This window comes from Saitoella complicata, assembly GCF_001661265.1.
Source record: "Saitoella complicata NRRL Y-17804 unplaced genomic scaffold SAICOscaffold_5, whole genome shotgun sequence".
NCBI lineage: Eukaryota > Fungi > Ascomycota > Saitoellomycetes > Saitoellales > Saitoellaceae > Saitoella > Saitoella complicata.
Window position 1 is genome coordinate 176,111 of NW_017566996.1, and position 27,702 is coordinate 203,812.

General features: G+C 53.4%; 18 protein-coding genes across 18 annotated transcripts; 13 read left to right on the forward strand and 5 right to left on the reverse strand.

Moving 5' to 3' along the window:
* The first annotated feature begins 522 nt into the window (after positions 1-522).
* On the forward strand, positions 523-1,139 carry SAICODRAFT_29359 (LMWPc-domain-containing protein). The gene is made up of 2 exons (XM_019167386.1): positions 523-585; positions 642-1,139. Exons 1-2 carry the CDS (start codon positions 530-532, stop codon positions 1,072-1,074), a joined length of 489 nt encoding a protein of 162 aa, XP_019025768.1. The 5' UTR covers positions 523-529; the 3' UTR covers positions 1,075-1,139.
* A 104-nt stretch (positions 1,140-1,243) lies between these two features.
* On the forward strand, positions 1,244-4,231 carry SAICODRAFT_77260 (uncharacterized protein; the record flags this gene model as incomplete). The annotated part of the gene is made up of 3 exons (XM_019171054.1): positions 1,244-2,796; positions 2,842-3,867; positions 3,928-4,231. Coding segments are annotated over exons 1-3 (2,853 nt in total), but the record flags the coding sequence as incomplete, so codon positions are not given.
* Positions 4,232-4,713: 482 nt separating this feature from the next.
* SAICODRAFT_77264 (sterol delta 5,6-desaturase ERG3) lies at positions 4,714-5,744 on the reverse strand. Its single transcript, XM_019171055.1, has 2 exons — positions 5,176-5,744; positions 4,714-5,113 (listed from the first exon to the last, which is right to left on the reverse strand). The coding sequence occupies exons 1-2, from the start codon at positions 5,590-5,592 to the stop codon at positions 4,730-4,732; spliced, it is 801 nt and encodes a 266-aa protein (XP_019025770.1). The 5' UTR covers positions 5,593-5,744; the 3' UTR covers positions 4,714-4,729.
* Positions 5,745-6,422: 678 nt separating this feature from the next.
* Positions 6,423-7,322, forward strand: SAICODRAFT_54180 (uncharacterized protein; the record flags this gene model as incomplete). Its single annotated transcript, XM_019169270.1, has 2 exons — positions 6,423-6,617; positions 6,741-7,322. Coding segments are annotated over 2 exons (777 nt in total), but the record flags the coding sequence as incomplete, so codon positions are not given.
* Positions 7,323-8,345: 1,023 nt separating this feature from the next.
* SAICODRAFT_53869 (cyclase/dehydrase) lies at positions 8,346-8,895 on the reverse strand (the record flags this gene model as incomplete). Its single annotated transcript, XM_019169240.1, has 2 exons — positions 8,346-8,576; positions 8,656-8,895. Coding segments are annotated over 2 exons (471 nt in total), but the record flags the coding sequence as incomplete, so codon positions are not given.
* Positions 8,896-9,197: 302 nt separating this feature from the next.
* On the forward strand, positions 9,198-9,974 carry SAICODRAFT_64442 (adenine phosphoribosyltransferase). The gene is made up of 2 exons (XM_019170071.1): positions 9,198-9,295; positions 9,419-9,974. The coding sequence occupies exons 1-2, from the start codon at positions 9,242-9,244 to the stop codon at positions 9,929-9,931; spliced, it is 567 nt and encodes a 188-aa protein (XP_019025773.1). The 5' UTR covers positions 9,198-9,241; the 3' UTR covers positions 9,932-9,974.
* Positions 9,975-10,543: 569 nt separating this feature from the next.
* On the forward strand, positions 10,544-11,485 carry SAICODRAFT_38740 (NAD(P)-binding protein; the record flags this gene model as incomplete). The annotated part of the gene is made up of 1 exon (XM_019168600.1): positions 10,544-11,485. A coding segment is annotated over one exon (942 nt), but the record flags the coding sequence as incomplete, so codon positions are not given.
* A 173-nt stretch (positions 11,486-11,658) lies between these two features.
* SAICODRAFT_29362 (uncharacterized protein) lies at positions 11,659-12,189 on the forward strand. Its single transcript, XM_019167387.1, has one exon. It carries the CDS (start codon positions 11,666-11,668, stop codon positions 11,909-11,911), a length of 246 nt encoding a protein of 81 aa, XP_019025775.1. The 5' UTR covers positions 11,659-11,665; the 3' UTR covers positions 11,912-12,189.
* Positions 12,165-13,075, reverse strand: SAICODRAFT_33844 (adenylate kinase 1; the record flags this gene model as incomplete). The annotated part of the gene is made up of 2 exons (XM_019168319.1): positions 12,165-12,865; positions 12,925-13,075. 2 exons carry the CDS (start codon positions 13,073-13,075, stop codon positions 12,165-12,167), a joined length of 852 nt encoding a protein of 283 aa, XP_019025776.1.
* An 883-nt stretch (positions 13,076-13,958) lies between these two features.
* On the forward strand, positions 13,959-16,157 carry SAICODRAFT_33845 (Piwi-domain-containing protein; the record flags this gene model as incomplete). Its single annotated transcript, XM_019168320.1, has 2 exons — positions 13,959-15,821; positions 15,867-16,157. The coding sequence occupies 2 exons, from the start codon at positions 13,959-13,961 to the stop codon at positions 16,155-16,157; spliced, it is 2,154 nt and encodes a 717-aa protein (XP_019025777.1).
* A 523-nt stretch (positions 16,158-16,680) lies between these two features.
* SAICODRAFT_69863 (ribosomal protein L14b/L23e) lies at positions 16,681-17,358 on the forward strand (the record flags this gene model as incomplete). The annotated part of the gene is made up of 2 exons (XM_019170513.1): positions 16,681-16,739; positions 16,949-17,358. Exons 1-2 carry the CDS (start codon positions 16,727-16,729, stop codon positions 17,356-17,358), a joined length of 423 nt encoding a protein of 140 aa, XP_019025778.1. The 5' UTR covers positions 16,681-16,726.
* A 445-nt stretch (positions 17,359-17,803) lies between these two features.
* On the forward strand, positions 17,804-18,512 carry SAICODRAFT_29363 (Thioesterase/thiol ester dehydrase-isomerase). The gene is made up of 2 exons (XM_019167388.1): positions 17,804-18,011; positions 18,074-18,512. The coding sequence occupies exons 1-2, from the start codon at positions 17,855-17,857 to the stop codon at positions 18,445-18,447; spliced, it is 531 nt and encodes a 176-aa protein (XP_019025779.1). The 5' UTR covers positions 17,804-17,854; the 3' UTR covers positions 18,448-18,512.
* Positions 18,513-18,597: 85 nt separating this feature from the next.
* On the forward strand, positions 18,598-19,099 carry SAICODRAFT_202363 (uncharacterized protein). Its single transcript, XM_019166228.1, has 2 exons — positions 18,598-18,841; positions 18,897-19,099. Exons 1-2 carry the CDS (start codon positions 18,748-18,750, stop codon positions 19,028-19,030), a joined length of 228 nt encoding a protein of 75 aa, XP_019025780.1. The 5' UTR covers positions 18,598-18,747; the 3' UTR covers positions 19,031-19,099.
* A 352-nt stretch (positions 19,100-19,451) lies between these two features.
* SAICODRAFT_202806 (NADP-dependent alcohol dehydrogenase) lies at positions 19,452-21,065 on the reverse strand. The gene is made up of 3 exons (XM_019166236.1): positions 20,834-21,065; positions 20,713-20,780; positions 19,452-20,658 (listed from the first exon to the last, which is right to left on the reverse strand). The coding sequence occupies exon 3, from the start codon at positions 20,622-20,624 to the stop codon at positions 19,560-19,562; it is 1,065 nt and encodes a 354-aa protein (XP_019025781.1). The 5' UTR covers positions 20,625-20,658; positions 20,713-20,780; positions 20,834-21,065; the 3' UTR covers positions 19,452-19,559.
* Positions 21,062-21,388, forward strand: SAICODRAFT_23930 (uncharacterized protein; the record flags this gene model as incomplete). The annotated part of the gene is made up of 1 exon (XM_019166738.1): positions 21,062-21,388. The coding sequence occupies one exon, from the start codon at positions 21,062-21,064 to the stop codon at positions 21,386-21,388; it is 327 nt and encodes a 108-aa protein (XP_019025782.1).
* A 665-nt stretch (positions 21,389-22,053) lies between these two features.
* SAICODRAFT_5871 (alpha/beta-hydrolase) lies at positions 22,054-23,811 on the forward strand (the record flags this gene model as incomplete). Its single annotated transcript, XM_019169623.1, has 1 exon — positions 22,054-23,811. One exon carries the CDS (start codon positions 22,054-22,056, stop codon positions 23,809-23,811), a length of 1,758 nt encoding a protein of 585 aa, XP_019025783.1.
* A 614-nt stretch (positions 23,812-24,425) lies between these two features.
* SAICODRAFT_29364 (uncharacterized protein) lies at positions 24,426-25,711 on the forward strand. Its single transcript, XM_019167389.1, has 3 exons — positions 24,426-24,710; positions 24,770-24,922; positions 24,979-25,711. The coding sequence occupies exons 1-3, from the start codon at positions 24,506-24,508 to the stop codon at positions 25,683-25,685; spliced, it is 1,065 nt and encodes a 354-aa protein (XP_019025784.1). The 5' UTR covers positions 24,426-24,505; the 3' UTR covers positions 25,686-25,711.
* A 428-nt stretch (positions 25,712-26,139) lies between these two features.
* On the reverse strand, positions 26,140-27,409 carry SAICODRAFT_17670 (putative isocitrate dehydrogenase Idp1; the record flags this gene model as incomplete). The annotated part of the gene is made up of 1 exon (XM_019165845.1): positions 26,140-27,409. Exon 1 carries the CDS (start codon positions 27,397-27,399, stop codon positions 26,140-26,142), a length of 1,260 nt encoding a protein of 419 aa, XP_019025785.1. The 5' UTR covers positions 27,400-27,409.
* Between the last annotated feature and the right edge of the window lie 293 nt (positions 27,410-27,702).

Here is a 27,702-nt window from a genome sequence, read left to right on the forward strand (position 1 = left end):
TTCGTCCGTTGTTGATGTTGCCAGCTTCTTCGCCCTCAAAGATGACCGCGTGGTAAATTCGTTGCAGATAGGTTTGCATGATTCGGACGCCTTCATTCCAGCAACCGTGCAGTTCGTCCGCGGGGACGCAATTGGCAGGTTAACGAGGATAGACGTCATGCACAGGTCTGGAAAGGTGGCAGCATCACTGCACGCTCCATTCCTTAGCAGCAATCTTCATTGAGCTGCAAAGACGGTGGTACACTGTACACGGACGGAGCGTGGGAGGGTTTGAATTTGTACATTCAGGCGGGGTTCAGAGACGGGATTTCCGCTTGGATCAATATCAGTACAAGTTTCGAAAATTGAATTTAAAGACTTGAACGTTCTGTATATGCCTTGTATATGTCAACCGTATTCGGGAATCGTCGTTACTGCAGATCGCTGCAGCTTCTGTACGTACGGTATTGATATCGCCATCTCGACGTGCAACGCGACTAGCCAGCTTAAAGACGGGGGAAAGTTTCCTATCTCCTCATTCATTTCCGTCATGCCTCAAAACGATCAAATCTCCGTTCTCTTTGTTTGCTTGGGCAACATTTGCCGGTATCATTCTCGCACCGCCGCCTTCCTCCTCGAGCTTCAACTGACAACGAGTATAGTTCACCGATGTCCGAGGCTGTCTTCAAACATACTGTGAAGGAATTGGGTCTTGAGGATCGCTTTTCCAGGATTGACTCTTGTGGTACTGCCGCTTACCACGTTGGCGAAGCACCTGATCCTCGCTCAGTCTCTACGTGTGAATCGCACGGTGTCCCAGTAAACCACTACGCTCGCCAAATCCGTCAGAAGGACTTCACAGAATTTGACTATGTCTTGTGCATGGATCGATCGAACCTGAGTGATCTTCAGCGGGTAAAGCCGAGAGATGGGACTGCGGTCGTCAAGCTCTTTGGCGAGTACGGAGAGAAGGGGGAAAAGCGCATTGTTGATGATCCATACTATGGTGGTATCGATGGCTTCGAGGTGAACTTCCAGCAGGCTGTGGGGTTCTCGAAGGGCTTTTTGAAGGAGGTCTTGAAGGTGAACGTGTAGAGACGACGTTCATCTGCCGCACGACCGAAAGACGCATAAAATTAGATACCCAGATATAACCGAAAATCATAATGTTTTCCTCAAAGTAAGCCGTCTCGTATAAGCATTGGAAAGGCACTGTCGTACCCCGGTGCAGGTTCGGCAGTGTTGCGCATGACAACGGTAATGTCGACCATCGATAACCGCCAACGCGATCAACATGGCGGATCAGGAGATGTCAGAGGTGCCAATGGCTCTTCCGGAGCTCACAGAAGCTGACATCGAAAGCATTGCGTCTTTAACCGCTCACCTCGCTTCTTCACCCTACGACTATCAATCACATTTGACCCACATTTCCCTCCTCCGTCGCGGTGGACCAGCACTCGCCGACGAGCTCAAAAGCGCACGGGAGAGCCTGCATGCGTACTTTCCTTTGACGGAACAGCAATGGTTGGAATGGTTAAGTGATGCGAAGGCTACAATGACAGTTGAAGAGGAGAATGTGCATGTGTTGGAGTTGTATGAGAGGGCTGTGCAGGACTTTTTGTCGGTGCAGCTGTGGGAGGAGTATATGGACTTCGTGCAGGAGCGACATTGGAATTATGTCAACGCGCCGGAGAACCAACTGGCGGAGCTGTTCTCTGATGCTCTTGTTGCGAAGGTCTATGAGGATGCTGTTAGAGCTACGCAATACCATGTCGCTGCATCATCGCAAATATGGAAGCGTTATATTGAATGGAAACAAGGGCAACTGGAGAGTAGCTTGATGTCTGTCGCTGACGTGAGGAAGCTCTACCTTGACCGCCTCGCTATCCCCCACCTCGACCTCGAAGGGACCTTCAGCAATTACTCCTCCTTCGTCAGCAAATACCTCGAAGCTGATTACGAGGTCGAACTCGTGGCAGCTAATACAATCGTCGCTAATACCCGGAGGCTGCTACATGCACGAGAACCGTTCGAGACGAGTCTGAAGCAGTCCGGGAACTCGGCTGAGGCATTCGCGGAATATATCCACTTCGAGTTTACGAGGAGGGAGCATGAGATCCCGGAATTGAGGAAGGCATTGTATGAGCGTACAATGGCAGCACATCCATTCTCAGCGGGGATCTGGGATGAGTACGTTCTTTACCTGATTGAAGTGGAAGGTTCGGTACAGGAGCTCGTGCCACTGCTGGAGAGATCCGTCCGTACATGCCCATGGAGCGGAGACCTATGGGGTCACTATATTCGGACACTCGAGCGTCTACATGCTCCCGAAGAGGAAATCGAGAAAATCAAGGACAGAGCGTTCAGCACCGGATTGCTAAAGTCTAGCTTGACGGAGACTATCAAAGTTCACCAAGCCTGGATCGGGTTCATAAAGCGCGACTGCGAAGACTGGGCAAGCGACGAAGGCCTCGAAGTCTACAAAGAGATCAAAGCCGCCTCAAAAGACACACTCCGCTCCTTCAAAGAAAAAGACCCCGCCCACACTCTCGACTACCTCGAAATCTCCATCATAACCCTCCTCAACAAACCCGAAAAAGCCCGTGACCTATTCTCCCTCATCGCGCGTCGTGGATCATCTAAGCTCGCCTCCTTCTGGCTCCGATATGCTGACTGGGAACGCCGGCACGGCTCCTTACAACACGCAAGAGAGGTTTACAAAGGAGCGTGTCTGAGGCCGTTGGATGACGTTGAGAGGGTGTTGGAGGCGTGGATGACGCTTGAAGAGGAGGCTGGAGGGGTGGAAGATTTGGAGAGGTGTCTGGTTATGGCGAGGAAGGCACGGAAGGTCGACGCGGCGAGGAAGGCAAAGGAGTATGCGCAGTTTCAGGCTCAGGTGAGTGCTGGTGCACCTGTTGCTGTGGAAGCTGTCGGTACGCTCGTGGAGGAGGCTCCCGTGCTCCCGGCCGGCGCAGCGCAGGCTGCTGTTCCAATCGACAACAAGCGTAAACTGGAGCAAGAGTCGTCAAAAGCGTCAGCTCCCGAACCAGCCCCCAAAAAGGCCAAGACCGACGAAACGCAACCGCAACGCGACCGCGAGCACCTCACTATTCTCGTCCAAAACCTCCCCTCCGCCATCACCGACACTCGCGTCCGCCAGTTCTTCCGCGAGTGCGGGACAGTGAAATCCATCCAACTTACCTCCACCTCCGACTCCAGCACCGCATTCGTCGAGTTCGAAGCAAAGGAGGACGTACTCATGGCCCTAACCCGTAATGGAAGAGAATTGGAGGGTAAGAGTATCGAGATCAAAGAAGCGTGTGGTACAACGTTATGGATAACCAACTTCCCTCCCCTCGCAGACGAGAAATGGATGCGGCAGACGTTTGGACAGTTCGGTGAGGTTGTCGATGTTAGGTTTCCGAGTTTGACGGTGAATCAGCATCGGAGGTTTTGTTATTTGCAGATGAGTGGGCCTGGGGAGGCGCATGCTGCGGTCGAGGCGTTGGATGGGAAGGAGTTGGCTGAACTGGGTGAGGAGGGGAAGGGGAGGTTGGTTGTGAAGATCTCGGATCCGGGGAAGAAGGTGGGGAGGAGTGGGGCGATGTACGAAGGACGGGAGATCTACGTCACGAACGTCGATTTCGCCGCCGATGAGTCCACGCTCAAGGAATTCTTTGGCAAATATGGGACAGTGGAGCAGGTGCGGTTAATGCCGACGAAGGTTCCGGGACGGCATAGGGGTGCTGCATTCGTGATTTTTGGGGGGAGGGAGGAGGCGGAGAAGGCACTTGGGGCGGATGGGGAGAAGTTGTTGACGAGAGTATTGAAGGTTGAGAAGAGTGAGGCGGATCCCCGCAAACGGGTCGCCAACGCGGCGCCTAATCGGTCGGAGAGGCGGGCTGCGCAAAGGGGTGAGGGTGAGGGTGATGGCGAGGGCGGCCAAAGAATCACGGTGGAGAAGAAGGCGGCGATGGTTGCGCATGCGGATATGCCACCCCCACCGTCAAAGAGTGAGATTAGGGGAAAGACGCTGGGTGTGATGAACGTCGCACAAACCGTCAACGACGCCAAACTCCGCGCACTCTTCGAGCCATTCGGATCCCTCCGCCGAGTCAACCTCATCCCCGAACATGGTGGTGCGGTGGTGGAATTCGACGCTGTCGCTGATGCGGGGAAAGCTACGATGGCACTCGAAGGTGCGGAATTGAGTGGGAGACATATCAGGATTGGGACGTATGAGGAGTTGATGAGGGAGCCGATGTTGGAGAAGCCGGCTGAGGCGGGGATGGCGGCATCGACGAAGACGATGCCTAGGGTGATGTTACCGCCGCAGAGTGTGATGAGGCCGATGGCGGCAAGGGGAAGGGGGAGAGGGAGGGTTGGGTTGGGCTTTGTGGGTGGACGGTCGGGCATTCCGGTGGCGGTTGCGAATAAGGCGAGGGCGGCGGGTACGCAGGGAGGGGAGCAAAAGACGGAGGTGAAGAAGCCGTTGGGCAATGCGGCGTTTCGGGAGATGTTTACGAAGTCGTCTGGGCCGGCGGCCAAGAAGGACCCCCAGGACGAAGCGAAGCAGGGAGAAGATGGAGATGTTACAATGGCAAACAACGAAGGAAAATAAGAATAGGATATCGTAGCAATTCGATAATAATCTACGAAGACGAACGGATTCCGAAGAATAAGCAATCTCGGGTCATGCAAGCCAAGGTCCAATTGCGTATACAGTCTAAAGTGCTGAGGGGAGGGGCGTTTAGATGGTCTTCTTCGCCTGAGCCTCAGAGAGGTATTGGCGATCATCCGCATCCCCCTCAACCTCCTTCTGCACCTTCTCCATCTCCTTAACCTCCTTCTTCCACATCTCCACACTCATCTTCTTCTCCTTCTCAAACAACTCCTGTTCAGGCTTGCGATAACTTGCGCCCAACCGATCCCACAACGTCGTGAACTGTCCGTAATTGTGGTTGAAGTAGAGGTGGTGGATGGTGTGGCAGGCGGCACCGTTGATGAGGGGGTTGTTGGCGATGAATTCGCCGTCGTGGATTAGAATTGTCCAGATGTTGATAAAGGTGAAGAGGGCGATGTATGAGATTTTGTGGAGGGGGAAGATGAATGGGAAGATGTGGTACGGCAAAGACTGTCACAACCAACTGTTAGCTCCCACCCACACGAAAGTCTTTCAATTTGATGATCACAAACCTGAGCATACCCATCTAACGGGTGGAAAGCATGCGAGGCATACGGCGTAGGCACAATCCACTTGTGATGAGGTTTATGCAACCTCTTGTACACAAGCGGATGATGCAACCCCCGATGAATCAGATAAATGAAACAATCCGTAAACATAATGAACAGCGGAAACTGCGCAAACATATACCACAACCCATACTCCTTCGGGTCCATGTACAACTTGCTGTACCCCCTCACCTCTGCCAAAAACCAGGGCGCGGTAAGGATCGCCATTTGCGGGAGTGATTCGAGGGTGAGCTTGATCTCGAGCCAGACTTGGTTTTTGAGGTATTTGGGGTGTTTGAGCGTGTCGTGGTCGAAGATGAAGACGTAGGAGAGGGAAGCGAACATGAAGTATGTCAAGATCCCAAAGATCCAGGTAATCATGAACAGAGAGAAATACTGTCTGTGTGCATTATCCCGCGCCAATGACGACAAGGTCGAAAAGTGGTCCCGTGTCGCGGCATCGAGCGTCACATTGCTCGGCAAGTGGACGGGGAAGGCCTTGGCGTAGGCATAGTCGAACGCATAGGTATCGCAGATATCAAGAATGATATCCATGTCGAAGGAGTGACTACTTGCTGGTTAACAAGTGAAGCGAGCGACGATGGGGGGGGGGGGGGGTATAAGTTTGAGTGTTGGACAGGTGGACTCCTGGAGTATTGTTATGGGGCGCGAGTTTGCGAGTTCGGAGTGGCGCATCGCGGCAGTACTGCCACCGACGCTGATAGCAGACAACACTACGCCAAGGGTCCAACCACTGAGCAAACAGCGCATACATCCACGACAACGGGGCAGTTGGACGACGTATTCACTGCCTGGACAGGGCGCATACATCCGTGAAAGAGCGTGCCAAGCTGAACGACTTCGGACATCATCCAACTGAGCGCTCGCCTCTCCTCCCGGCAACGCCGGCGTTACGAGCCCTGGCGACTCACGACGATATCCACTCGCGACGGACGTCGCTCGCTTCGGCTGCTGCGTCTCACAAGACCAATGACCGTGTCCACATCCATCGCCGCGTTTCGAAGGTGCCGAAGTTGATGAGGAGGAAGAAGAAGCGGGAACCGTATATTCGGGAACCGCATCGTGTGCGGGTCGAGGATCATGTTACGGGACGGCATGGGTGGTTGGGTGGGGTCGAGGATGATACGGCGGATGAGGATGAGATTATGTCTGCGCAGGAGGAGGAGATCGCGGATGATGCTTCTACGCGGATGAGGACGATTCTATCACCGCGATCACGGGCTACAACAGCTACCTTTGATGGTACGGACATTGGAGGGGAGGAACAGGAAGAGGTGGATGTTCTGTACGAAAACCAACGCGGATGTTTCTTCTGCGGTATTCCGTTGTTCTCATCAGCGGGTTTGTTGAATTTCGATCCCTCACCGTGGACCCGTCTCGCACCCGTCCAACGCCGCATCATCCGCTCCGCAAAGACCTACAACCCCTTCTGCAACCCCTTCAAAAAACGACAACCACCGGCCGACGAAACAGCCTCAATCGCATCCGGCCGCTGGCGCGGGGTCCAGACCCGACATGTCCATTCCCCGGTGACGGTAGCTGACGCACAACCACCCGATCCGACGTGGACGTGGGCTTGGCCGAGGTGGTTCGTGGATATGAGTCAGGATGTGGACGATAACGGGTGGTCGTACTCATTCCAGTTTCATGGTACGAGATGGCATGGGACGCACATCTGGTTCCAATCATTCGTGCGCCGGAGACGATGGGTACGCAAACGAACACGACAACTCCCCATTTCAACCCAAAATCCCCTTCAACAATCCGACGGCAGCCGCATCAGCGCCCCAGTCGAGGATTACTGGACCGTCTACTCCGCCGCCGAACGCGAATCCCGGTTTCAGAGTATGTTTGCCGGCCCAGACGACGGAGGTCCCGCCGATGACGACGACGAAGATATCCGAGACGTGAATGCCCTCGAACGCGCACTCAAACGCGCACGGCTTGACCGCGAGAAGATTACCGCGTTACGGAATTTCTTGCATGACGCTCCGACCGAAATCAGTGTCCTCGCCCCCCGCATACCTACTCTCCTCTCTACCTTCGTCTTTCAATCCTCCCGCACTGAGGTCCTGAAACTTCTCGTTGCAGAGCACGATAGGCTCCACGCTCATATGAGAAGGAACAGTTGTGTCAATCCAGATGCGGGTGGGTGGACGGGACATAGTGAGCTTGAGGGAGAGAGGGAGAGGGGGTTGGGCGAGGCGGTTAGGGCTGCGGAGGAGTTTGTTGGGAGAGGGGGATTGGAGTATTGGAGTGATGTCCGGAATGTTGTTGAAGGTCCCATGGTGCCCCGCCATGACTGGGATTGCGTGGTGTGTGGGGATGAACTCAACGACATCGCTGAAGCTGACGTGGAGGATGTCGACGAGGAGACTGAACATGAGAAGGAGAAGTCCACGGAGGCAGATACGAGTCCTGAAATGGATTACTTCACGGCCGGCGACAGTCTCGATTCCGGTTTATTCGTTTCGGGCGAGGAAGGTGATGGGCCGATGGGAGAGAAGCGACATGAGGTAGGGAGCGGGAGTGAGGTCGAGACGGATGGGTATAGGATACCGGAGTTTTTGAGGAGTGGGGGTGGGAACGGGAAGGAAAGCGACAGGGAGAACGTCTGAGAAGGTCCGAGATCATCTCTTGGCGTAAACAGCGCAATGTTAAGTTGGGAGGATGGAGTCTGGCAAGGTTATTATTATGGCGAATGGATGCAGACAAAGCATGGCGTTCTGGGCTTTCTTCTTGTGTTTTTGATGTTATTCTTCTTTATTAGCAGCCTCGGGTAGGCTTTGTCTCTTTCCGCAGTTGAGGCGGGTTCTTGTTTTCTAATTACCAGGCATATCATGGATGCACCTTCGTTGCATATATATAAACGATGCCTTGGTAAGTTCAGCAGCTATGATATTACCAAGCTTTCCCTAGATATACCCTTCTACAACTTGAGACTCCACAGCGGCGTCCCTTCCCTGCACGTTTGCTCAATCTATCTTTCGTTCTGTCTTTGCAACCCTACTGGAGATCTAGCATGCCTCGTCCTGACATCGTCTTCATATCGTACACCCTCTTGATCTTCATGCATTTTCATTCCTCCAGCCCTCCCCCTTCTCAGCCTAAACTCACTTCTTACTACGACCCAAAACCTCCTCCGCTCTTTTCTGAAACGCATCAATCATCAACGGCGCAACCTTCGGTGCCGCAGCCCCCCCAACAGCAGCATACAACGGATTCGTGAACGCGAACTCGATCGCGACAGATACGTTGCATGCAGAGTCTGGTGTAAACTTGTCGGGGGTTATCGTCCATTCGCAGTTTAAGGTTTTGAAGAGGGGGTGGCGGGATGCACTTGCCTGTGACAATCACCATGTTAGCCAGCCGCCGCTATGGATGGGCGCGTAGGATCGAGGGGTGAGAAGGAGAGTAACGTACGTGGATGTGCGATCCTCCGCTACACTTGACGTTGGAAGTGAATTTCTCTTCCATGCCTTTGAAACCGACTCGTAGATCCGCCGTTTTCGGATAGTTTGAGGCGTCTCGGGATGTCACGGTTGATTCTAAACAGTAAGGGAGGAAGGAGGAGTAGGAGTCGATGTCGGAGACGATTTTGTAGATGTCTTGATGAGGATAGCTTTGGATGTTGTTAGATTTACGTGAGAAGAGGGTTGGCGATGGGGAGGAGCAGCTTACTAGAGAACTCTTGATGCGGTGAATTTTTGGGGTTTGCCGTCGGGCCCGGGGAGGTCCTTCAGTGCATTCATGAAGAAGGATCGTCGAGGCTGAGTGAGCCCCGGGGCTCTATAGGCCCCCCATACGGGTCGAAGAGACGCAACGGACATTGTATGGCGATTCCTCACTTCTGATCTTTTCTTTTCGCAAACTCTGACGTACGGTCAGAAGCTGTCGGTCTGTGTTCGGTGCGTCTGGATGTACGTCCGGCCGAGGCACCCGAAGTGAATTTCTACGCGAAGATAAACCTCACCACCAAAAACTTTATCCCCATCAACCGATTGCAACCATGTCTGCTGAACACTCCCAGAACGTCGAGTACCTCCGCTCCAAGCTGCGTCAGGTATGTCCTTTCCTTCTCCCTTCTCGCGGATCAATTCCGTTATCTGCGGCTTTTTCTGCTTGATCGGCTATTTCGGTGTCGAGCACTCGTAAACTCATGAGCATTCGCTAACGCTTTATGTAGTTCAACGACTTCCCCTCCCCCGGCATTATCTTCGAAGACATCCTCCCCATCTTCCAGGACCCAAAGGCCTTCAAAACCCTCATCTCCACCCTCGCCGCACACCTCCGTTCCGCGCACCCCAACCTCACCACCCTCATCGGCCTCGACGCTCGTGGATTCCTCTTCGGCCCCTCCCTCGCGCTCGAGCTCGGTGTCGGCTTCGTTCCTGTTCGTAAGCAGGGCAAGTTGCCTGGACCTACGATCTCGGCGACCTATGAGAAGGAGTACGGACAGGACGTCTTTGAGATTCAGGAGGGTAGCGTGAAGGAGGGTGATGTTGTCGTTGTCGTTGATGATATCATCGCGACTGGTGGATCTGCTGCTGCGGCAGGAGAGTTGGTGAAGAAGAGTGGTGCGAAGACGGTTGAGTATATCTTCATCTTGGAGTTGGACTTCTTGAAGGGGAGGGAGAAGTTGGATGCGCCGGCTTGGACATTGTTGAGTGGACAGAAGGAGGGAGAGAGGGATATCTAAGCGTGCGAACGAAGGAGCTGCGAAGATGCGTGGCACAAATTATTTGAAGGATGAGAAAGAGAGAGACAGGAGGACGAGGCAGGACGTCAACGCGAACCAGCATTAGAGAAGACCGCCTCAACTGCGGAAGCAAGAAACCCACCGGGACTATAATAAAGAATAATAAACACCAAAACCCGATCTAAACGCCTTGCCTATTTCGTTCTTGGGAAGTATGTCGAGTACCGTCGAAACCTATGTAATAACTTTACCCTTTCGGGAATGGATCGCCCTTCACCATAAACCGCTCCCAGGCCTTGTCGCGGTCCGTCGATATTAAGGTGTGCAATATGGACCCGGAGTACAGTTAACCGACGTCGACGTGCGTTGCACCGAGCTTATGATCATGTGCACTCGACGTCACATGGGCATCATTGACATATGACCATGGGTTCCTGCCAGGCCGGGTGTTGGGGATCGGGTCGATATCGTGACATGGATGAGGGGCATATAAGGTGGGTCATGGATTCAATTGGTTTTCCCCACTGCAATTGAACCGAGATACCCATTATACCGGCGAACGGTTGCAATTGCTCAAAGATGCCCAACGAAGACGACTACAAATCATCTCCCCGCAACCTCCTCATCACCTCCGCCGACGGCCAAACCGGCCACCTCCTCGCCGAACTCCTCCTAGACCCCGACTCCGCCGACGACTTCCACGCCCAATTCACGAGTCTGACATGTCTCACCCTCGATCCATCTAAATGTTCTGATCTCGAGGAGGCTGGGGCTAAGATTGTCGAACACGTCCCTGGTGATAAAGAGGGGTTGGTGCAAGCGATGAAGGAGGGGAATATTGATACTGTCGTGATTATCCCTCCCGCGAAGGAGAACAAGATGGAGTTGTTCACGGAGACCGTCGAAGCAGCTGTTGAAGCTGGGACGGTTGTTAACACGATCTTACTTTCTTCGGCGGGTATCGATTATGCGGATCCGAAGAAACATCCACGACTCACGGAGTTCAAGGAGATGGAACACATGCTCATGCGCCGTGGGAAGATGAACCCTGACTCTGAGACGGGTAATTCGCCATGTATCGTCCGTGCCGGGTTCTACGCCGAGAATCTCCTTCTCTATACGAAAACGAGTCCGGAGCTTCCTTTGCCGGTGAGCGAAAATAGAGCTTTCGCACCGCTCGCACTTGGGGATTTGAGTCTGTTGTTGGCCCATATCGCTGTCGGACGTGGACCGAATGGGTTATCCGACCAACACCGCGGGCAACTCATCATCATGACCGGTCCCGCAATGCAAACCCCCACCGAACTCGCCAAAACCGCCTCCGAACACGCGGGTAAACGAATCACCTACACCCAATCCACCCCCGCCGAAGCCAAAAAACTATTGGAGAATGATACGAGTCTCGATGAGGCCGAGATCGAGTATTTGTTGGAGTATTGGGATTTGGTGGAGGGGTGTTTTACGGGGTATATTAGTACGCATGCGTTTCATGATATTACGGGGGAGAGCCCGCAGGAGATGGGTGAGTGGTGGGAGATTTATGGTGGGGAGTTTGGGGAGGGTGGGAAGGGCCAACCGGAGCGTAAACGTCGTCGTACGACGAAGGGAAAGGGACAAGCTGCGAAGCCGAAGGAGGAGCCGAAGAAGAAGGAAGAGGAGGTGGATTTGACTGAGGATGTAGATGATGAGGATGATGAGGATGATGAGGCGGAGTTTGAGCCGGATGCGGCGGTTATGCAGGGGGCGGCTGACGATGATGTCGAGGGGGATGTGGAGGAAGAAGACGAAATCGTCGCTGACGCCGACGACGATGACGAAGAAGAAGAGGAAGAGGAAGAACCGAAGCCCAAGGGAACGAAGAGGAAGTCGAACAACCCCACGGGGAAGAACGCCAAGTCTGCACCCGCCAAGGAGGCCCAGCGTGAGGCCGGGAGGAAGGGAGGTAAGGCTAGCGCTTCTAGCCGCGGGAAGAAGCGCTGAGAAGGTGAAAAATCACATGTTGTTTGAGGCTTGATGTGGGATGATTAAGCAGACTTATGTTGTACCTGTATTTCAGTTAATCCATGACTATCGATATCCGCAGCGAAAGGTTCGAAGAGAAAGATACCTAGCTGCGCGGCCCTTTGGATGATCGCTGTCACAAATGGTGCCGGACGGTCAAATGCGAGCAGCGGTCCGAATCACATCATATTTTTACATCGTACATCCATCTACATATTTTCATATCCTACACTTACTTCCTCAAACCAACAGCCTCCTCAATCTTGTGCTCGAAAGCAACAGCCTTGTTGATCGCACCCTTAACACCAGTCACAACCTCCTTCTTAGCAAAGATGGCAGACAAAGAGGCCCAAACGATCTTAGGAGACTGAGAAGCGTCAATGCCAGACCAGATACCCTTGGCGCGGTAGTAGTCGACAACAGGAGCAGTTTGAGCGTGGTAAGTAGACAAACGCTTGCGGAGGGTCTCGGCGTTATCGTCGGAACGCTGGATGAGCGGCTCGCCGGTAATGTCGTCAGTCATGGCCACCTTTGGTGGGTTGAACTCCTTGTGGTAGGAACGACCGGAAGCGGGGTGGATCAAACGACCAGTGATACGCGAAACGAGGAGGGCGTCATCGATCTGCAACTCGATCGCGTGATCCAACTTCTCCTTCCTCTCCTCGAGCATGGCGTCCAACTTGTGGGCCTGGGGGACAGTACGGGGGAAACCGTCGAGGATGAAGCCGAGCTTGCATTCGGGGTTGGAGGTGAGCTCGGACTTGATCATGCCGACCATGATGTCGTCGGAGACGAGGCCTCCGGCGTCCATGATCTTCTTGGCCTCGACACCGAGGGGAGTCTTCTGGGTGACTTGGGCGCGGAGCATGTCACCGGTAGCCAAGTGACAGACGTTGAACTTGTCCTTGATAGCAGGGGCCTGGGTTCCCTTACCTATATTCCAGCATTAGCGAATCAATTGACTTCGTCGACGAACTGTAAGATGTGCGCACCAGCTCCCGGAGGACCGATCAAAATCATGCGAAGCTGCTCGGCGGGGGTCAAGGCCTGGGAGACCTTCTTTCCGGCGGCATGCTCGAGCTCCTCGATACGGGCGACGAGGTCAGCGACCTTTTGTCTCAAGTGGGCGATTTCGTCAGACATTGCAGTGGTTGTTGGTTGAAATGGTATTTTCGCGGGGTGCGGTCGACCGATGAGCAGCTGGGTTGGGGCTGACGCGCGAACCCAACCTCCAGCCTTTGTCAAGTCACCCCCAACACCGGTTGTTACCAATCCTATATACCGTCTCCTCCTTCAATCCATCATCCAGTTAAGTCTCTTGATTGAATTCGCAGTGATACAACCAACAACCATGGCCGCTGCTTCCGCACCGCCAATCGCTTTAACGGATCTCGTCCGTCGTCCGGGTATGTTACACGTCCCCACCTCTGAAGTTTTCGAAGTTTTCAATTGATCGCTTTTGAGCACAGGTTTTAACACATCCTACGGCACCCCTTCCCGCGTCAACGCAAACCACTATCCCGTTACGCAACTCCCTCAAGGCCGTATCATCCAATGGGACGTTGACATCGTTCCCGCCCACAACAAAACCGCACGAGTCTCACAAGCTGTCAAGTGGAAAGTCTGGAGGAATAAGATGACGTGGGATGCGATGGGCGGTGCGCCGGTGGTTTACAATGGGGATAAGATTGCGTGGAGTTTGAGTGGGGAGGTGCCGTTTGAGGGGGCGGGTGGGGTTGTGTTTGAGGTTGATTTGAGTGTTGGAGGACCTGCTCCGGCTAAAATTTCTGCTGCTCCGGCTGCTCCTGTTGCTGCGGAGGGAGGTACGGCTGAGCGCGGTGGAAAGGGTGGACGTGGTGGTCGCGGAGGACGTGGTGGTGCCCGTGGAGGGAGCGCTGCTGCTGCTTCCTCTACCCCTGCCCCCGCCCCCGCCCCCACTCCGGCTCTTGCTCCAACTTCCGCGGCTCCTAAGGGAGACCGCCGCGACATCTTCCGCGTCACCTTAAAGTTCGCGACGACCATCGAGATGGAACCCCTCTCCCTTTTTCTCCATCACAAACATTCGAAGGATACCGCCATCACCGAAGCAATCACCTTCCTCTCACATCTTATCCGCCAAACTCCTTCCTCCGGGCTCATCCCAATTCGTTCATCCTTCTTCACGTTGGAGGGAGGCATGAAGTTGGGTGATGGTCTCGAGGTCTTGAGTGGGATTTTCCAGAGTGCGAGACCGGCGTTTGGGAGGATGGGGTTGAATGTTGATGCGGTTATGACTGCATTCTTGGAGGGACATTTGAATGTGTTGGAGTATGCCAAGTTGGTGCTCAATGCGCGCCGCACTGAAGACGTTTCCCCTGGTACGATGAAGGGGGTCGCGTTGAAGAGAGCAATGAAGATCCTTAATAGGTTTGTGAGGGGGTTGGTGGTGTACGTCAAACACCGTGGTCCGTCAAAGGAGGAACAAGGACAGATGTTGAAGAGGGTCGTCGAACGTGACGCGACCAAGCTCATCTTCGATCAATCCGGCCGCGACGGATCAACGGTTAAAGTAAGTGTCACGAAGTATATGTTGGAGACCTACAACGTCCGCCTCCAACACCCCACCGCATTCGTCGCAGAGACGATGAGCGGAGCACACCTCCCCCTCGAACTCGCGTTCATCTTCCCCGGGCAGAAATTCAAGGGACAACTCAGCCCCCGTCAGTTGCAGGCGATGATCAAGATCGCGTGTACACGTCCCAACGAGCGATTTGGCGCTATTCGACGCAATGTGGAGAGGTTGGATTGGAGTGGTGACATGTACCTCAAGCACTACGGTATGACGGTCTCCAAGACCATGGTAACATGTGACGCCCGTCTCCTCCCCCCGCCGAAAATCGTCTATGGAAGAGGTAAAGGGAATGAAGTCGTCCCGAGGGGTGGACAATGGAATTTGAGGGATAAGAAACTCATCGAACCGAAGCCTATCATTGGAATGGGGATGTTGATCATGGAGAGTCCCAGGGTTTTGCCAGCTGCAGTTGGAATGAATTGGTTAAAGTGCTTACAAACCACGGCCAGGAATTTGGGGATGGGAATACAGACACAGCAGCCGCCTGTGATGCACGCTGACATGGGCGATGTCGAACGCGATGTGGAGAGGTTGTGGCGCGCGACGGGGAACGCGGTCAACAGCAAACCGACTTTGTTGATTTTTGTGGTACCGAGTCCTGGGCAGGAGGTGTATCTCGCTATCAAGCATGTCTGTGATTTGAAGTTTGGGGTTGCGAGTCAGGTGGTTGTTATGAAACACGTGCAGCGCCCGTCTGACCAATACTGCGCTAATCTTCTCATGAAGATTAATGTCAAGTTGGGAGGGGTCAATGTTGTCTTGAGTCCTGATCCGAAGAATGTGTTGCAATCGGCGAAGGAGACGACGCTTTTGCTCGGTGCGGATGTTTCGCATCCGCCTCCCGGGAGTGGCGGGGTATCGTTGGCGAGTTTGGTTGGTTCGACGAATGTTGAGGGAACGAAGTACGCTGCTGTTGCTCGTGCCCAAGAGGGGAGGTTGGAGATGATTGCGGATATGCAGGAGATGACGATGCAACTCCTTCGTTCGTTCTACAAAGGTACGCACAAAAAACCGACCAGGATTATCTATTTCAGGGATGGTGTGAGTGAGGGGCAGTTCAGGCAATGTCTCGATATCGAGCTCGCCGCGATCAAGCAAGCGTGTGAAATCCTGGAGCATGGGTATTCGCCCAAGATTACGGTGGTGATTGCGCAGAAGCGCCATAACACTCGGTTCCAGCCGGCGACTCCGCAGGGCGGTGATCAGCACGGGAATGTCATCCCCGGAACCTGCGTCGACAACGGCGTCACCCACCCCTCCGAATTCGATTTCTACCTTGTGGCCCATAAAGCCCTCCAAGGCACTGCCCGTCCCGCCCACTAGCACGTCATCCACGACGAAAACAACTTCCGCGCCGCCGATTTCCAGAAATTGGTTCATGACTTGTGTTATGTCTACGCACGCTCTACGACAAGTGTTAGTTTGGTGCCGGTAACGTACTATGCGCATATTGTAGGTAATAGGGTCAAAGCGCATCTGAACGCGGATTTGTTGTTGGGATTGGGGAGTGAGACGGCCACGGAGGTTAGTGGGCACGGTGAGAGGGAGGATGCGAGGGTACCGGAGTTGCCGCAGGTTGAAGAGAAGTTGAGGGGTGTTATGTGGTTTATGTGAGTATGCGAGTGAGAAACGGTGTCCGCGGCGGAAAGTCTCTGTTGGTTTGTGAGTTTGGGCTCGTCCGGGAGATGGCTCCGAGGCACATGCCAACAGAGGCGACCGTATCGATATTCTTGTCGCGCGGCACAGTGTGTATCTGTGATATTATTTGTTCTGTACATTTATGTACATTGTTTTGTTCATTGTGAATATACCTACGTTGTTTCTGTTTTACTTCTGGGTGGTGTACGAAGTGGTCTTCATTGGCATTCCACGGGCTGTCCTGGCAGAGCTCCTCAGTCAAGCAGTGCACAGAGAATGTAAAGGACTTATGCAGCCTGAATAGGATCGCAATAGAATCAGCTGAACGAACAGATCAGTTCATGATCAGATCAGTCGCTATATTTTTCTCTCGTAGGTCAACCGCGCGCAAACCCTACTCTCCCACCGTGAACAGGCGCACCGCCACACCAACGAGCCTCACCAACGCTGGACCTTAGCCCGCGAATTTCGAGGCCGGGTTCCAGCGTTCTTTGGATTACGCCCAACAACCACCCTTCCCTTTTCAACCCCCATAATCAGCAAAAATGTCTAAGCGCGGTACGTTACTCTCGAGTTGAGAGGAGGAGAGATGCTGTCGGTTCGTCTCGTCGTGTGAGGTTGTGGAGGGAGTGGAGAGACGAGGAGAAAAATCTGGTGCTGGGATGGCGAGGGAATTGGGAGTGGTGGATGCTCCGCTTCGAACGACGACTGACAGACCTCTCTTTCTCTTTCTATCTGTCAGTTGACAGTCACTAACAAATGAACAGGACGTGGTGGTGCTGCCGGTAACAAATTCCGCATGACCCTCGGTCTCCCCACCGGAGCCGTCATGAACTGCGCCGACAACTCTGGCGCCAAGAACCTTTACGTCGTCTCCGTCTTCGGTACCGGCGCCCGTCTTAACCGTCTCCCCGCCGCCGCCCCCGGTGACATGATCATGGCCACCGTCAAGAAGGGAAAGCCCGAGTTGAGGAAGAAGATCATGCCCGCTGTCGTCGTTCGTCAGCGTAAGCCCTGGAGGAGGCCCGATGGTGTTTTCTTGTACTTTGAGGACAATGCTGGTGTTATTGTTAACCCTAAGGGTGAGATGAAGGGTTCTGCTATCACTGGCCCTGTTGCTAAGGAGTGCGCTGACCTTTGGCCTCGTATTGCCTCTAACTCTGGTACCGTTGTGTAAGTTGTTTCATAAACGACTTGCATGATTGGATGAGTTGGAAAATATTGGGTTGAGGTGGCAGTGGCATGGAGACTCGAGGTTGAGCCGATCAAGCCGTCCGCGGAGTTTTGGAATCGAATCTTGACATTTTTGCGGGAATTGGGCGGTGGTAGGATTGAGAAATCTCAGTTTTCTGTTGCGTCTCTCTGTTTTGGAATTGTTCCTGTTCAATCATGTTTTTGGTGATTCGGAACGTGTGGGGATGGATGCGACAACTATCGACACGACGACCCGCTCGCTACCCATGATTCTTTCAGCTCGGATTTATGATTCAGTACTCTCGTAACTCGTATACTACATTCCTGTATGTAAACCCGGACAGTCTCAATCGGGTATCCCGGGTTATCCACGTTACACGTCAATGTGCGGGGAAGTGCGCAGCCGCAGCCTCGTACAACAGGCCACCCTCTCCCTCCTCTCCTCGATCACATACGGTCAATCATCGTAGCAGCAAGCAATGGCACCAACAACCATCCCTCCCTCAGCAAGACTGAAGTCCAACTACAAATACTTCCTCACCCATAATGTCCGCTGGTCAGACGTTGATCGATACGCACACGTCAATAACTCGATTTATCACCATTACTTTGATACAATCGCCAATGAGTATCTCGGTTCGTCTCCCTTCCCCTTCCTTCCATCCAAGGACAAGCTAACACACAAACGGAGTACACAGTGAATCATTGCAACATGAACCCCGAACAATCCGACCTCGTAGGTCTAATGATCGCCTCAACCGTCCGCTTCTTCAGCCCAATAACCTTCCCCGGCTCCCTAACCCTCGGCCTAACCGTCTCCCACATCGGCGCAACCTCCGTCGAGTACCAAATTGCTGTGTGGCAAGACTCCCCGGCACCCTCTGAGGAAGATAAGGCGCATGGGAGGGAGGAGGGGAAGGAGGGGTTGGCGTGTGCGGTGTGCTTTGCGACCCATGTTTTTGTGAGGAGGGTTGGGCATGTTAAGGTTAAGGGGATGGAGGAGGGAGTTCGGAGAGGGTTGGAGAGGATTTTGGTGGAGAGCGGGGGTGGGGAGGGGAAGGGGAAGCTGTGAAGTAGGGTACCCGTGATACACGAGTATTCGTGCATCGGACTCGTCCATTCATACCGCGGCCGTTCAAACAAAGAGGAATGGAGTTAGGTTAAGGTTGTGACATCCAGTTCCTACGCACCACCAACGCCGGACAACGGGCCGTGTTTTAGGCGCCGCTGTACCCCATCCCATGCCTCACACAGCTGCTGGTTGACCGTACAATCTAAATGATCTGTAGCGGAATCGTCAGATAAGAAACGTCATCAAGCTTTCCGTCAATCATCAAAGCCTCAGTTACCCATTCCGCTACCAGCTCGACGTATGTTCAAGCTGCAACGTGCAAGCAGTACGTCCACAACAATGAGCGCCCAAGAATCCAATAAAGCTGTCCAAGGCCACATCTCTAGCGCTCAAGGTTCGCCTCAACTTCGCGCTGGTCATTGGTTTGCACGACTAACTGAGGCCAACAGACCCCACCGATCCCGACCCCGAAACTAAACTCAAATCCACTGTCGAGGAAACACTCGCTGCGGCGGAGGACGTAACGGGGGGGGGAGTAAAGCAAGCGCGGAGGATCCTGATATGGGGAAGGATGTTGGGATGAGTGTTACTGAACCGGAGGTTGTTGGGTATGGTGGGTAAACGTGGGGTGGCAATAGCACGTTGGCCAGGTGGAGGAATACAGGAGATTGATGTTGTGTGATGGTATACGTAGTCCGAAGGAGAACATCGATCTCTATGCTTATCTCTGTAGCCTCACTTGACTTGTAAGCTGTCCATCCGGCGTTCCCACGGGTCCCGAAACCCTAAGATCGTCTCGTAGTGTTGAGATAGGTATAAAGCCAGTACAGATTCCTGTTTTGGAGAATCCAACAATCCTACTATTCGTGATTGACAAGAAAGTTGGGTTGATCGCGTTGGTGACGAGGGGGATTGGGATGATTTTTCGTAGATGATGGTGGTGTTTGCGGGGTGCGAGAGTTGAGGGATGGTTGTCTAGTGAAATGTTGTTCTGGGTTCTGTTTCAGTTTCATCGTTCAACGAGAGGATTGTAAAGTAGAGTGTGTAGATTCTATCGTACCAGCCATGATCCATCAATCCACCCATATATATCTAGCATCATATATCCTTGTCTAGTCGCACTTGAGAACATAACGGAAGCGGGGCTTGCCATCCTCCATATCAATCAACGCCTGGTTAACATCCTTCAAATCCCTAACCTCAATCCAAGACCTAACATTCGCCTTAACAGCCAACTCCAACATCTCCCTAATCTCCGACGGAGATCCAATCAACGATCCACCAATCGAGACATTCGCCATCAACAACGGGAAGACGCTGAACGTGATCGCTTCCTCGGGCGCACCGACCATGACGAACTTGCCGTGTCCGACTTTGAGGGTGGTACAGTATTCGGCGAGGGGCATGTCGGCGTTGTTTGCGGTACAAACAATGAGGTCGAAGTGACGCGCATACTTCTGGACCCAGCCTTCTTCGGATGTAGCGATGAAATCGTCAGCGCCGAGTTCGCGTGCATCGGCTTCTTTGGAACGAGAGCGCGAGATAGCAGTAACGCGCGCCCCGAGTGCCTTGGCAAAGAGGAGTCCAAAGTGTCCGAGACCGCCGATACCGACGATTCCGACGTTCATACCGGGACCGACGTTGTTTTGCTTGAGGGGGGAGTAGACGGTGACGCCGCCGCACATCATGGGTGCCGCGATTTCAGAGGGGATCCCCTCGGGAATAGGAATACAGAAATGCGAGGGAACACGAGCGTAGTTGGCATAACCCCCCGTACTCTTCGATCCATCCGCGTATTTCCCGCCATAGGTTGGGATCATACCAGGAGGATTGGCACAGTATGATTCTTTTTGCTTATTGCAGTCCTCGCAGGCGAGACACGAACCGGATTGTGCGCCGACGCCGATACGGTCACCGAGTTTGATGCCTTTGACGTTGGAGCCGACACGGACGGCTTTTCCGGCGATTTCGTGGCCGACGACTTGAGGGTAGTCGGTGGGACCCCAGCCGGAGCGGAGGGTGTGGAGGTCGGAGGAGCAGATACCGCAGAACTCGATTTTGATGTCGACGTCGTCCTCGGTCCAGGTCTTGGGCTCGAAGGTACCGAATTTGAGGTTACCGACGGAGTCTTTGTCGTGTCCGACCCATCCCTCGAATTTGTAGTCGGTAGTGGACATTTGTTATAATGTGGTCGTGTAAGTACTGGTCTACCTTGTAGGTCGTCAGGCTTCCTGCTTTATAGGGATCGGAAAACGCAACGCGTACGCCGTTCGAATTCGGCCCCGGCACGATCGCAACAGCCGAGTGACAACGCCCGCCCGGCAAACGGCCATCTAGATTAACCGTAAGAAATATCTCGGATGCAGGGCATGATCGCCTTCCGAACTTTAGCGGTGCCTTCTCGGTCGAGACTGAGCGGTGTTGGGTGAGGCTCGAGGAGTTTTGTGCGCGGGCGCGCTTCTGCGGGAGGCGGGCGAGATTGATGGAGAATTTATTGATTCTTAAGTTAATTATTTAACAAATGTCATCGTTACATCGCGACCCCACCTTTTGAATTCCTCGATCAATCTCCAGTCCGGACCACTCACACGCATCAAACAAGTACTCAAAGGCCATGTCAAACTTCAACCTCTCCGCCTTCCGCTCCAACTCCTCCACCGGCTCTCCCGCCCTCGACTCGCGCTCCTCTTCCTCTTCCTTCGACGAAGACCCCACCGACTGCCTCCCCTGCCGTCTCACAGGTTTCGGCGCTTTCACAGGTCTCGGCGGTTACATCATCCACAGCGGCATGAAAGAACTGAACAAACAATATCCGGCCGACAAGGTACATGAGTGGGGAATGGGGCCCAGTGGGCGGATGCCGTTTGTTATGAGGAGGTTTGGGGTTTATGCGTTTGGGGGTGGGTTGATTCTGGGTGGGGTGTGGAGGTTGGTGATGTGAGGTGAGGTGACCATGGGAGTAGCGATTGCAGAAAGATGCGCAAGTGGTGTTCAGACATGGGGTGGTACGGGGCGTGCAGGGACTTGTGGTTTGCGGGTCGGGAAAACAGTTCACAGGACAAGGTTTCTGTCACACCATCTGAGCCGCCATCGTATCTACTGTCTCGTGCACGGACAATATCTCTCGATCCGGCTTCTTCCCGCCTCCACCCGGCATCATCGTTCTTTCCGTTGCATCCGCATGCGGCAACCTACGCTCTATTCACCACAAAGAACTTCATCTCTATTCACAAACAATCACCTGATGCGACCCTCTTCGCTTCTTCATCTCCGGACCAAATTTTTCGCACACGCGCGGTGCGAGAACAATACCTTCGCCATTCACACGCGCATACGTATTGTTCTCCACCACCACCGAAATTGAAAGGGAAAGCTTAGCACCCTAAGGAAGAGGAAGACCAGACATTGTCGGGATCGTAAGCGAATGGGAATGTGGTTTGTGTTCCAACCGGGGCGCGCCATGAGCTTCCTTTGCTTGCTCTTTGGAAGTCAGTTCACGCCTCTGGTGCGTGGGTGATATAGGATATATAAAGGCGTGTGCGCTCTGCCGCTTTCGAGCGTTTTCCCCCATCTCTGTCATCTCGCGCCCCCCTCCCCTGATCGACAATGGTTAACCTCGGATATGTTGCACTTCTCTTGACCGCTGCCTCGGCGAACGTGGTGTCTGCCATTCCGGCTCAGCATAAGGGTACCACCACCACTACCTCGGTCAAGACTACCTCTACCACGACGTCGCATGCTTTCGCATCTACTACTGCTAAGGCTAATTTGTTGGCTGAGATCGTGAGTGAGGTTAAGGTTCTTAAGAATGCTGCTACTTCGGATATCGCTGCTGCGAAGAGCTTTGTCAGGAGCAAGATCGCTGCTTGCAAGACCAAGACCGCTTCCGTCGCCGCCAGTGCCTCCGCGACTGTTTCTGGCGCTTCCGCCATCGCTTCCGTCGGCAGCTCCACCTACAACAAGAAAGACTACCTCGTCTCCTCCCTCCCCGACGTCTCCTTCTCCCTCCCCACCTCCTACGCCGGTTTATTGCCCACTGAGAAAAACGGCGATGACAACATCTTCTTTTGGTACTTCCAGAACGACTCCGACGACCTCGTTTTCTGGTTGAATGGTGGTCCGGGATGTTCCTCCCTCGTCGGTCTCTTCGAGGAGAACGGTCCTCTGGAGTTCGGTGATGGTGCTGTTGTCCCCTCCGCTCGTTCCCTCGCGTGGACCAACGCTGCGTCCATGGTTTACATTGACCAGCCCCTCGGTACCGGTTTCTCTTTCGGTCCTGACTCGACTGAGGAGGATTTGTTGGATAATGATGCCATCACCGCTCGTCTCTATGGTTGGTTCGAGCAGTTCTTCACGATGTTCCCTGAGCTGTTGAAGAAGGACGTTACCATCATGGGCGAGTCCTACGCTGGTGTCTACGTCCCCTACATCGCGGACAAGATCCAGTCCAACCTCAAGACTTTGCCCATCAAGATGAAGGCCATTTCCGTTGGTGACGGTCTTATTGGAAACTACGCCGCTAACCAGATCATTCCGGTTGCTGCGTACATGAACGAGCAGAACGACACCCTTAAGGTTGACCAAGTCGTTCTTGATGTTATGAACAACCAGTCCTCGTACTGTGGCTTCGACAGTGTCTTGGCTCAGGTCACTTACCCTCCGTCTGGTCCTATCAATGGTTTCATGTCCCCTCCCGACACGGCTTACAAGAAGCGTGACCTCGAGTTCGAGGGTGACCTCGCTAAGCGCGCTACCTACACCGACGCGGAGTACTTTGCCAAATTCGCTCCTTACTGGTGGGGTATGGACGGTGCTGAGTGTGATCTTTACTCTGTCGCTCTCGGTGGAATCTTCCAGCAGCCGTACTCTACCCGCTGTTTCGATGTCTACAACATTGACCACGACTGCAACAACACCGTCGATAACTCTGGTTACACCGAGTACCTCCTCCGTGACGATGTCCGTGCCGCTCTCCACATCGAGTCCGCCCCTGCCTTCCAGCAGTGCAACGACACCATCCAGAACATCATCGACCCCGGTCTTTTCACTCCTACTGCTTACGAGATCATTCCTCGTCTTTCTCAGGAGATGGAGGTCCACATCTATAGCGGCAAGCTCGATTTCGCGATTAACCACCTCGGTACCGAGATGGTTTTGCAGAACACTACATGGGGTGGCAAGCAGGGTTTCCAGAAGAAGCCTAACACGAAGTTGCCTTTCGGTGGTGGTGTCTTTAGGCGTGAGCGTGGGTTGACATACACGAAGTTCGACGACGCTGGACACTTGGCTCCTGAGGATGCGCCTGAGACTTTGTACCAGTGGTTCAACAAGTTTGTGTTGAAGAACTACGCAAAGTACTATTAAGTGGGGATGGATGGGTGATGGCCATGGGGGATGTGCATGAGGAATGATATATACCCGGTGTGCTGCAATTTTTGATACAAATCGTGTTATACCCCGACTCTCTGGCAGAGCGGAAATAGTTATGTTCAATGGTATGATCGGTCTTCTGCTAACTACCTTCTTTCCTTATTCGGTTCCCCTCTTTCCAAAAACAACGGATTCCCACCCTCTGACCCCGCCGGTGTAAAGACAACGGATCACACAACCTTCCTCGGACAACCTCATCGCCTACGTATCCTCATAATGATCCCGGTAAGAATACGCCATCCGGCATTGACAGCCTCAGCTACTGCCATTATTGGCGTTGCCGATCTCCCGACTTCCCCATGATGCCCCATGTCCGTCCGGATCCCTCCGGACATGCGGAATGGTCTCCCGGTCAGAGCATATGTAAAACATGCTCCGTAAGCACGCCGAGGATAAGAGAATCTTCTGAAGTCTTACGAAAGCTTCACGAAGGAATATTCACAGATCATTCGTTCCATATGGTATATTTCCATTTCTGGACGTCACGTGCCACATGTCGTCGTTACACCCTCCAGAACAATTCCGTATCCACGTTCGGCAACCCATAACACACCCCCACCCACCACCTCCAATGATCCACTTCCCACCACACAAAACATCTCAATCACGATGCTACATCACCAAAACAATGCTCACACCTTCCCCAACTGGTCCATCCCGCCCACAGCGCATTATCAACACTCATCCCTTCAATGCATCACTTGACCTTGTCTTGCCCACCGAGCTGTATGAATGTGTACGGGATCAGTTGCCGAGGATGGAGTTTTGGTCTGCGGAGGTGCCGTTGGGGAGGTTTTTGGAGGGTGCTGTTTTGGATGGGTTGATCAAGAATGGTACACTGCACCTCTCATTACCGTGGATGATTGAGTGCTAATGGATTGTGTGCGTGCAGGTTTCTTGTTGGCGCTCAGCGACACCCAAATCGACTCCCAAGATACCTTTTGCATTGCAGATGGCGTACTACGGATGGCGCTTACAAAGGAGACATATGAGAAAGCAGGGTTGGAGGGGCATGTATCGAAATTTGGGAAGAAGAGACGGTGGAGTACGTGTCCTGTATCCCCCAATGATTTGGTTAGTTTGACTAATGATGGTGCACAGATGTTACTGTTGATCTGAAAGCGTCGGGTATGGTGGCTGGGAAGAAGGAGTTTGAGAGGTTGCGGTGGTCATTCACGGAGACGTTGCTCTCCGCACCCGTACAGTTCACGTTCGCCGTGGCGAAAGCTACGCCAGAGTTGATATTGGTGCTCACTACACACCTCTGTCCCGGTGCTGCGTCAATGATGGTAGCACCTAACGTCCGAAACCCATCACAAGCATTGGCAGTGCCCTCATTCACTCCGCCAGAAGGATGTACACTAGGCGATGATTACTGGAAAGAATGGGCGTTGGATTTACACGAATGGATTGCACTTGCCCAGCTTGGCTCAGATAGGCTATGGGACACCGATACTGGCCGCATCGACCCATATTACTCAACCTACGCGCCACCTCCCCCCAACCCATCCTCAACACCAACCTCGCTAACACACATCTCCTACATGGGCGGATTGATCCCCACCACAATCATCACGGATATATTCGATCTACTATGGGCAAATGCGAGCGACGCACAATGCTGGTCACTGAATGTCCAAGGAAGCGAGGATGCGCCAATATCATGGGATGGAAGAGAACACGGGCGGGATAAAGCTGGGAGTGGGGAGCATGGGTACACGATTTTGAGGATGGGGAGTCGGGAGGAGGAGGTTGGTGAGGAGGGGTTGATGTGGGAGGTCGTTGGTGGGGAGGATGAGTATTCGTAGTTTGGGATATGGAGAACACAAGTCATTTGTTTGTTTCCGGGTTGGCTGCGAAAATAAGCGGGAACGTCCTACAGCTAGCTAGCAACCTACCTATATCCACTACCATAGAATTTACAGATTCACGATTTGACCACCTATATGAAGGCATTCTACGCTCGGTCGACGTCTTCATCCAAGCCCGAGAGCGCCGTGACCGAAAGCACCGAGGACATCATCGCAAAGATGGTTCTCCGTGTATACGTACGCGTGCGTATGATTACGCAGGCATGTCAACGATAGCTTTTATGGAAGTTTGAAGGAGAGGAGGACGAGATTGCAATGCTCAAACTGAAACTGTATTTTAGATAGAAAACCTATAGCCTTATACCGTAGCCCAACACCGGTACCATGCGGAAACGTAACTCCATCGACCTATCGTCTCTCTTGTTTTCCGACAAACTCCACACACACACGCTTAGAGCTTAGATCCCTCCAACTCTCCATTCAACCTCTTCTGAACACCCGCCAAATACTCATCAGTAGTGACCCATCCACTCTTCGCTTTCGGCTGAGAAATCAAAAACAAGTCCTTGGTCATGATACCATCCTTATCGACAGTGTCAACACACGCCTTCTCGAGCTTCTCGGCCCAGTCGACGAGGGGCTGGTTGTTGTCGAGGCGACCACGGTGGGCGAGACCACGGGTCCAGGCAAAGATGGAGGCGATGGGGTTGGTGGAGGTTGCGCGGCCCTTTTGGTGTTCGCGGAAGTGACGGGTGACCGTGCCATGTGCGGCCTCGGCCTCGATCGTCTTGCCATCGGGAGCGATGAGGACGGAAGTCATGAGCCCAAGGGAACCGTAACCTTGGGCGATAATGTCGGATTGCACGTCACCATCGTAGTTCTTGAAGGCAATAACGAAACCACCCTCGGACTTGATCATCTGCGCGACCATGTCGTCGATAAGACGGTGCTCGTACCACAACCCAGCGGCCTCGAACTTGGACTTGAAGTCTTTCTCGTAGATCTCCTGGAAGATATCCTTGAAACGGCCGTCATATCTCTTCAAGATGGTGTTCTTTGTGGCCATGTAGAGGGGCATACCGCGGGACAAAGCGTACTCGAAGGAAGACTTGGCGAAACCGCGGATAGAAGCGTCCGTGTTGTACATTGCCAACCCAACACCGCCCTCACCCTCGAAGTTGTAGACCTCCATGGTCTTCTTCTCGCCTTCCTTGGGGGTGTAGACGATCTCGAACTTACCGGGGCCGGGAGCGACAAAGTCGGTGCAGCGGTACTGGTCACCGAACGCGTGACGACCACAGATGATGGGCTTTTGCCATCCGGGAACGTAACGGGGAACGGAGGGGATGACGATGGGTTCTCTGAAAACGGTACCGTTGAGGATGTTACGGATGGTACCGTTGGGTGAGCGCCACATCTCCTTCAATCCAAACTCCTTGACACGGGCCTCATCGGGGGTGATGGTCGCGCACTTGATACCGACGTTGTACTTCTGAATCGCCTCTGCGGCATCAACAGTAATCTGGTCATTCGTCTGATCACGCGCCTCCATACCGAGATCGTAGTACTTGATGTCGAGCTCGAGGTAAGGGTGGATGAGCTTATCCTTGATGTTTTGCCAGATAACACGGGTCATCTCATCTCCGTCGAGCTCAACGACGGGGTTCTCGACCTTGATTTTCTGGAAGGAGGAAGCGTGACGGGCAGACATTGCGGCGAAGGAGGAAGTGTAGTAAGACGGACGGATCGCAGATCTAAGGATCGATGCCGAGGCGAGGAGGGTGTAGCGTGCGGGCATATGTAGTTGAGGGAGAGTCTCCGAGGGCCGGGAGGACACGGAGGTTTGTTTAATGAGGTAATGGGCTTCGAGCTCGTGCCTGTCGGGTCCGGTGCGGAGAAGGGTCGGTCGACTGGAGATGGGTCGCGGCGGAGAGGAAATCCAAGATTTAGGCGGCCGATAGGGGTGAGGGGTTGATTTTGGAGGTGATCTACGCTGGATTACGGATGGAATGTT

Bases quoted from the DNA above. Each gene is read 5' to 3' on its own strand.
- SAICODRAFT_29362 (XM_019167387.1), top strand. From the start codon at position 11,666: ATGCAGGGGGCGGCTGACGATGATGTCGAGGGGGATGTGGAGGAAGAA.
- SAICODRAFT_202806 (XM_019166236.1), bottom strand. From the start codon at position 20,624: ATGTCCACTACCGACTACAAATTCGAGGGATGGGTCGGACACGACAAA.
- SAICODRAFT_29359 (XM_019167386.1), top strand. From the start codon at position 530: ATGCCTCAAAACGATCAAATCTCCGTTCTCTTTGTTTGCTTGGGCAAC. The intron at 586-641 runs GTATCATTCTCG...CAACGAGTATAG, and splicing joins TGCTTGGGCAACATTTGCCG to TTCACCGATGTCCGAGGCTG.
- SAICODRAFT_29364 (XM_019167389.1), top strand. From the start codon at position 24,506: ATGCTCACACCTTCCCCAACTGGTCCATCCCGCCCACAGCGCATTATC. The intron at 24,711-24,769 runs GTACACTGCACC...GTGTGCGTGCAG, and splicing joins GGATGGGTTGATCAAGAATG to GTTTCTTGTTGGCGCTCAGC. The intron at 24,923-24,978 runs GTACGTGTCCTG...GATGGTGCACAG, and splicing joins TGGGAAGAAGAGACGGTGGA to ATGTTACTGTTGATCTGAAA.
- SAICODRAFT_202363 (XM_019166228.1), top strand. From the start codon at position 18,748: ATGTTCAAGCTGCAACGTGCAAGCAGTACGTCCACAACAATGAGCGCC. The intron at 18,842-18,896 runs GTTCGCCTCAAC...TGAGGCCAACAG, and splicing joins CCACATCTCTAGCGCTCAAG to ACCCCACCGATCCCGACCCC.
- SAICODRAFT_77264 (XM_019171055.1), bottom strand. From the start codon at position 5,592: ATGATTACCTGGATCTTTGGGATCTTGACATACTTCATGTTCGCTTCC. The intron at 5,114-5,175 runs GTTTGTGATCAT...TGGTTGTGACAG, and splicing joins CGTTAGATGGGTATGCTCAG to TCTTTGCCGTACCACATCTT.
- SAICODRAFT_64442 (XM_019170071.1), top strand. From the start codon at position 9,242: ATGTCTGCTGAACACTCCCAGAACGTCGAGTACCTCCGCTCCAAGCTG. The intron at 9,296-9,418 runs GTATGTCCTTTC...CGCTTTATGTAG, and splicing joins TCCGCTCCAAGCTGCGTCAG to TTCAACGACTTCCCCTCCCC.
- SAICODRAFT_29363 (XM_019167388.1), top strand. From the start codon at position 17,855: ATGGCACCAACAACCATCCCTCCCTCAGCAAGACTGAAGTCCAACTAC. The intron at 18,012-18,073 runs GTTCGTCTCCCT...CGGAGTACACAG, and splicing joins AATCGCCAATGAGTATCTCG to TGAATCATTGCAACATGAAC.